Genomic DNA, 7,930 nt, shown 5'->3' on the forward strand with positions numbered 1-7,930 from the left:
GCTATGAGGTGGCATCATTTCTCCACGTTACAGCCAAGGATGCTGAAGCCAGAGGCTGTGACTTAAAGAATGGGCTCAGGACAGAGCCTGGCACGGATGAAGGCAGGGAGGATTGGGTGAGCCCAATGACAGACCTGTGGTCTACCCAGAAATGATACTCCACACATGGTTAATAACTCATAGGGAAGGAGGGGAGCAAATGAGCATGCCCTTCTTGGGTTGAATTAGTTAATATAAATTAAAATATTAAGGTGAACATAAATTATGCCTTAATTTAAACAATAATGCTAATGACAGAACTTACACAACAAGGAAAAGAATTACAGAAAGAATCAGAAAACAAAATCCAACAATTTGGTGTTTATAAGTTACAGATATATGGCAAAATATATACACAAATTTCAAATAAAATGCTGAGCTAAATAAACTCTCATGCAAATGCAAAGGGCTTCAATTATATTTTTTAAAGAGAAGTTTAAGCTATGAGCATTAAAAGAGGCAAAGAGGGCACTAAAAGGCACGGTTTTCAATATATCACTATTAAATATATATATATATACCCCAAATATCATGGTATTTACTTATTGACAATTTATACCCTGCCTATTTCTCAAAAAGGAGTTGAGATAATTGCACAACTAACATAGCAACAACATACATAAAAGAGGAACAGTAATTAAAGATAAACAGAAATATATAAAGAAAACACAAAATCAGACTACAATTAGATCAGGTAAATGAGTGTTCTTAACAATTTTGGGGTCACTGAGCTCTTCCAAAATGTGTGGACTGCTACAGGCATCCCTTCCCATAACAATTCCTTCATGCACATAACCAAATAGCTTTGTCCAGTCCCTAGGGGTCCACAACCTTTAAAAAACCCTGCATGCTCGCAGACTCCTAGGCAGTATATGGACCCCAGGTTCAGAACTCTGAAGTAAACAAAGGTAAGAGAAAGTATGGATTTGAATAAAATAATTTAAAACCTGGTTAACAGACTTGATGAAGTAAAAACATATTTCTTGAGAGTACACAAACGCTTTATAAAAATATTCAGGCCCAAAGAAGTTCTATGGATACTTAGAAATGTTGACACCACAATACAATAAGAAATGACAGCAATGACTTAAACATTCGTCACTTGGAAATATATAAAAAATAATAACACTTGGGCTAAAAGGAAATTCCTAATAACAAAAAAAACTTATGGAGTGCAGAAAAACTTCTAAGAAGAAACTGTAGACCAAAGTACCCACATTTACTAGAAATATTAAAAATGTAATTAATAATTAATCTTAGAAATGTAAAGTATTAAGGGGAAAAAAGAAGAAAGAAAAGAGTGGAATACATATGCTTTGATGCAACAATTCGATTACTAAACAAAATTGAGCTGGAGATTTAAAACACTCGACGGCATCTGCCATGAAGAAAAAAAGGTAAGACAACAAAAACAAAAGCAAACAACTAAATTCAAGGATGATTAAACTATTACCAGGGTGATCTCTTATAAGATTACACTGAGAACCTAAATAAAATGAAAGGAATCTCAATACATAATAACAAAACAGTGAAAGAAATAGAACAGAAAGAATTAGGTTCTGTTCACACTTCCAAAAAAGAGAAGTACCTGGTCTTACCATGCTTATGTGAGACTCTGTCAACCCTTCAGAAAGGGATCTTAATCTCATGTCACATAAATTGTGAAGGGGAAGAAAAGAGACGGGGTTGAGGGGAAGAGAAAGTGCATATTCCAAAATGTGAGAACAGTGTAATATCAGTTGAGAGAAGATGAAAGTGAGCAGAGAGGACATCTGGGTAGGGGCTGGAATGAACTACATGTGGCTATAAAGTGGGTAAACTAGATCAGCTAAAGTGGGGTTTATGTGCAGAAAAGCCCCCAGGGGTTGGTTTTAAGGAGAGTGGTGACATGTGCAAAGTGATGCTTAAAAAAAATCAATTTGGCTGGGATGTGCAGAAGTCCACGGAGGGAGACATTAAAGATAGGAAACACGACTGCGCAACAGGGACAGGCATGGCCAGAGCTAAGATGGAATGGTGGGGGGGCTGCCAAGGAGGTAGATCTTGGAGGGAACTTGCTGTCCCACCCATGCCAAGCAGGAGTCTCAGCATTCTCTCCCCACTCCTGGTAAATGCCTGGAGACCCTAGGTACAGGCCACCTGCCAACAATGCGCGGGTGCCACGTGACCAGGACGTGGTGGTGCAACAGGTTCTGGTTAAATGTTTCACATACTCACACAGCAAAGAGAGGAACTGGAAAGAGGTGATCTCTCCAGTCCATCAGACCTGTCGTTTTAAAATCTCTGGCTATCGAGCCCCACTTGCTCAGTAACAATTATGGCTCTCCTGTTTTTATTCATCAAAACTATATGTAACTGCCAAGCTGAGCTTCCGATTAAGTGCAATAACCAGCATTACCACCATGGATTCATGGGATTCCAGCCATAAACTTTTGGAAAACTTCAAAATAGCTCAGACTGCCTCCTCCCACACTAGCTCTGAGGGATCCAGGTGAAAGCCAGTACTAAAGATCCTCATTGCGAGGACCTGGGACAAACACTTATCAACCAACCAGAGACGCCACTGCCAGAGTCCATTCCTGGGGGATTGAAACAGAACGGCCGCCTTCAAGCTCTACTCAGTCAGGGCTGGCAGCCTGATATTTGGGAGATGCTGGAACTGTATGGGTACCTAGCACAGGGCTCACAGCCTGGCTACGTGCTGGGACAATTATAACCACCCAGAGAGCTTTAAAACCACGCCACTGTGCCCACCTGTGGGGATGCTTATTGAATTGGTCCACGTGGGATGTGGGCTTGTTACTTTTTAAATAATCCTGGGGTGAATATCAGTTGGCAAGGTGGTGGTGGGGGAGACAGAATTACAGGAACATGGACCACACTGCCACCACAGGGATGCTCAGGGTGGCCTCCGGAAAACATCACAGGGAACTCGCAGCCCCGGATGCAAGCCTGAGGAAATGAGGGAAAGCCTGGTATAATAAGGGCCTGCTCTAAGCACTGCCATTTTGGGAAGGCCTCTCTGGTCTGCGGGGACAGTGTCCCTGGGTGAGGCATGGATCATTCTTGGTGTCCGTCCTCAAATGTCAGTTGCCAAAACACTTTCATGTGTGGTCTCATTGTGAATGGGAGCCTTGCACCAACCTTTAGAGGTATGTGGCCAGGTCCCACTATTCCCATTTCATGGATGGGAAAACGGAGCCTTAGGGCTTCCTCCAAGTCACACAGGTAGGAGGGTCAGAACTGAGACTTGAACCTGGACCTCTGAGCAAATCACCCTGCTTCCAACACCCCCTGGCACTGGAGGGTGGAGATGAGGCCGCATAGCCCCGAGACCAGAAACAGGCCCTGCTGACGTCCAAGGAATGCCATGGTCTCAGGGGCCTGGTTCTTGCGGACGGGATACTCATAGAAGGCACTAATGCCTTGGACGCGGGCTGAGTCAGTCAGGCATCAAATGTCCTCTGGCCTGCAGGACCCAACCTCTACCCTCCTGTGAAAGAGACCACCCTCACTCTAATGCAGAACAGGATTAAGAGACCAAGCCAGGGACTTGCATCCTCACTCCCAATCCCAGAACTAATTCTCTCAGCCCTTCCTTTTGCTCTGTGACCTGTTTTGGTTGTCCCCACCAGAACCCAAGCCAAGTAGATTCCATTTTTGTGGCTGAGGTATCTACATTTTTGGATTTGTTTTTCTTTAGCTGACTTGGGCTGTGAGCATAGGTACTTCTTCTAAAGTCACACTTCAGCGTGATGTTAAAGAGTTCATTTGCCATCTTCATGGGTTTAACTCAACTCTCTCCCTCTTATGTGTCTTCCTCTTCTGGATTCTGGAATAGAAGACAAAACTAAACCTCATAGGCTTGAAAGTCAAATGTGAGAATGAGAAAACTGAAGGCCAGCTCTTTTCAGGCGCACCACCATTCTGGTGGCCTTCCTATCACCCGACCCTCATTCTCAGTAAACCTGCTGAGCTCAGGGCACCTGGCTGTGGCCACGAGGGGGCCTTGCTGCTGGTGTGAGTGCTCAGGAGCACCTAAGTTCAGCCCTGTTATCAGAGAGGTGGGCTGGGCCTTGTAGACAAAGTGATCAGGTGCGGGCTCCATCTGGGACAGACTTGCAAGCTTTGACGTGAGCTCCTCCTTCTAGAGCTTCTCCCCAGCATGGATTTTCTGATGCCGAATGAGGTGTGAGCTCCCCCTGAAAGACTTGCCACATTTGTTACACTCATAGGGTTTCTCTCTGGTGTGGGTTTTATAATGCTCAATAAGAGCCGACCTGTGCCGGAACGCTTTGCCACACTCGTTGCATGCATAAGGTTTCTTCCCGGTGTGGATTCTCTGATGCTGAATCAGAGCAGAGCTGTGGCAGAAGGCCTTCCCACACTGGCCACACTCGTAGGGCTTCTCCCCGGTGTGGATCCGCTGGTGCTCGATGAGGGAGGAGCTCTGGCTGAAGGCCTTCCCACACTTGTGGCATTTGTAGGGTTTCTCACCGGTGTGGGTCTTCCGATGTTCAATGAGGTTAGAGCTCTGGCTGAAGGCCTTTCCACACTCTTCACATTTGTACGGTTTCTTTCCGGTGTGAATCCTCTGGTGCCGAATGAGGTGGGACCTGTGACAAAAGGCTTTCCCACAGAGATCACATTCATGAGGTTTCTTTAGGGTGTGAATTTTTCGATGCTGGCTCAGGCCTGAACTCTGGTTGAAGGATTTCCCACACTCTTTACACTGATAAGGTTTTTCTCCGGTATGAATTCTCTCATGTTTTCTGAGACTTGAGCTCCGACTGAAATCTTTCCCGCATTCCCTACACTCATAAGGTCTCTTCCCAGTGTGGGTTTTCTGATGTTGTGTGAGAGCCGAGCTCTGACGAAAAGCTTTTCCGCATTCTGGGCATTCGTAGGGCTTCTCCCCCGTATGGATTATCTGATGTCTGAGAAGGTGTGAGCTCTGGCTGAAAGCCTTCCCACACTCACAACACTCGTAGGGCTTCTCCCCAGTGTGAATCACCAGGTGTCTGAGGAGGTGTGAGCTCTGACTGAAGGCCTTCCCACACTCCCGACACGCATAGGGTTTTGCTGGTTGTGCAGTTCTGTGAGGTTCATTAGGTCCTGTGTCCCCCCTGCCCAGTATGTCACAATTATGATCACTGGGTTCTTCTCCACCGTGGATTAACGGACACATACTAAGGTCTGATTTTGGGAAGAAGGTTGGACCAAATATTTCATCATCCTGAGGTCTGTTTACTGGGGGGATACTCTGATGCTGAACAGGGCTTGAGCACAGACTGAAATTCCTCTCATAGTCATCATGTTCCTCGTTTTGCTCCCCAAGAGGGATCTCCTTGTAGATAACGGCCATTTGCTCTAAACCTCTTTCCTGAAGGAAAGAGTCCCCCAGGTCCTCCTCTGGGAAAAGTTCTTGCTGCATCTCTAATCCATCTCCAAACACAAAGGTCTCACCAAGCTTGGATGCTGGGGGAACCTCCATTGTGGACCTATTATTACCCCCAATGACTGTATTTCTTGAAAGATATTTTTCTTTGAAATACACTTACTGTTCTCACAATCTGAAAAGAAAACAAGGGATATTGTCAAGCCAACAAGTATGTGCCTCTTTTTTATGCCAGAATCTATGGTAGATATAACAAAATAAGTATGAGACACAATCTTGCTCTTAAGATGAACCCCACTAGTTAGAGACAAGTTCGATTTATCAAAAAACAGCTGCAAAAAAAGAAAGAATCAAAAACCACACCATGGTGTCTAGATTCTAAAGGCTGAAGATGTTGCAAAAGGTAGGCCAGAACAGGAAGTGGAGCCACATAGAAAATGGGCATTACTCCACCTACTGGAGGATGTTGGGGAGGGGGTTTTGTTGGGAAAGAGAGAGAGCACACTTTCCTCCTACAGCTGTACCCCCTCCAGCCAGCAGGGTGCCCCAGTCAGAACCCTGAGAATCAGTCTAGACCTTCTTCCTCTCTCACCTGCAGGTCCTGTCCTGTCCATTTTCCGAGGCTTAATTGAAGGGGTTTCTACCTCTCTGTCCTTGCTGCCATTCTGCAGCTTAAGCCTCAGTGCGACTCCTCTAGGTTATTTCAATACTAACCTCCCAACTGGCCACCTGCCTCCAGCTTTTATTCCTCCCTCTAGTCCATTCTCTACATTGACACCAGAGTCAAATACCAAAAACACATTTCTCTTCTTAGGATCTTGTGACAGCCCAACTCTTTCACAAGGCCCTTCACATACAGCCCTTCCAGTACTGCCTATCCAGCTCCACCTCCCACCTCTCCTTCCACACACTCCTAACTTTCCAGCTTAAGAACATTTGAGCTGCTGTTTTCCTCACCTACCAGGTCCCTCCACCTTCTCAGACTGCATATCCTTCTAGACTCAGTCCGAATGTCCCCTCCTCTCTCCACCCTCAGACTAAGGATCTCAGGCACACCCCCTTAGTGACCCACAGAGCATGGTGCACATGTCGATCACAGAACTCATCACCCTGGATGACAGGACTGTCCCCACCACTGCCTGCAAGCTCCCTAAGGGCAAGTACTATATGCCTTCATTTTGGAACCCCCAGCCTCCAGCACAACAGAATCATCTCGACACACACCATTTGTTGAATTAATACATGATTGAATGGAGGAAAATCCATTTGATTTTGTGCTAGACCTGATCGTCGCACCTGAACTTGTCACTCAAAAAATTTATTCTCTGGGAGATATAAATAAATAAAATAGACAAAAGCATGGCTACACCGGTTGAAGTGTTTGTTTTTTTTGTTTGTTTTATTTTTTTGTAGGAACAAGGAAGGAAGCTAGAACACCCTACTCAGCCCCCCATCCCACTGTGGTGGTCCCTAAGGACCCCATTCAGAAATTGGGTGTAAGCGAAAAGGAAACTCCTCAAGTACCATAATAACAAGAGAGTGTTTTATTGAGCATCTACTCTGTGCTAGGCACTACTAAAGGTTTTATAAGCATATCTCATTTAATCCTCAGAACTCTATACAAAGTTACTATTATCCTTACCCTGAAGCTTAGAGAGTAACTGGCTCAAAAACATATTAAACTAATCAGAATAGTCATGATGGAGCTCATTTCTATTTGGGAATCTTTTTAAATGAATTTTCAGCCAGTAGAAAGACCAGGTGTGAAAAAAGGCATGTATTCTCAAAACTTCTTTGCTCACTTCAATTCCTCTTACCTTCCTCTTCAGAGTCCATAATCTCCAATCCTCCCAATTCTCTTGCTGAACCTTATCACCATCCCCTCATTTTCACCCCGTCTTCCTCTTCTAGTTCCACTCTTTCCCTGTCCAGCTTAGACCCTCTCTATCTACAGTCATCTGACATCTATTAACTATAGACGTCACTTCAACTAACTCTCTGACTAGCATCACGTTCCTTACCTTCTGCCCTGTTGCGACTAGCTGCTAATTCTTTCTCTGCCAATTCCTCCCCAAATGTTAAATGTTGCCAAGGAAAATCATATGACTGTGTATGGCACTGAGACAGATTTCAAGTTTCCACTTTCAGCTGGGACTTCAACACTCAGCTCTAGCATCTAATGACCTCCTTACTGCCAATCCTTCTCTTCTCAGTCCTCACTTCCCCACCCTTTCTGGCACTGCTCACCATTACCTCCTTCTCAAACCCTTCATTTCAGAGGTTGCAAATTGGCAGCCTGGGGATCCTGCCACAGACATGTTTTTGTCTGGCTCTCGAGTTGGGCTTTTCCTTTTTGTTTGACTAAGCTTCCAATATGGAAAACTCAGGGGGTTTCTGGCTTTTCTCTTAAGATGTGACAGCATGGCTCACCCCTTTACTAAACCCACCTTGCCTACCTGGATGCCTCAAGGTTTTGAGCTTGCTGGACAAATC

The 7,930-nt window shown here is 45.0% G+C and overlaps 1 protein-coding gene across 1 annotated transcript; it reads right to left on the reverse strand.

Moving 5' to 3' along the window:
- Positions 1-345: 345 nt before the first annotated feature.
- On the reverse strand, positions 346-5,636 carry ZNF70 (zinc finger protein 70). Its single transcript, XM_011355964.2, has one exon. The coding sequence runs from the start codon at positions 5,531-5,533 to the stop codon at positions 4,187-4,189; it is 1,347 nt and encodes a 448-aa protein (XP_011354266.1). The 5' UTR covers positions 5,534-5,636; the 3' UTR covers positions 346-4,186.
- Between the last annotated feature and the right edge of the window lie 2,294 nt (positions 5,637-7,930).

Source organism: Pteropus vampyrus, unplaced genomic scaffold (assembly GCF_000151845.1).
Source record: "Pteropus vampyrus isolate Shadow unplaced genomic scaffold, Pvam_2.0 Scaffold23, whole genome shotgun sequence".
NCBI classification, from domain to species: Eukaryota; Metazoa; Chordata; class Mammalia; order Chiroptera; family Pteropodidae; genus Pteropus; species Pteropus vampyrus.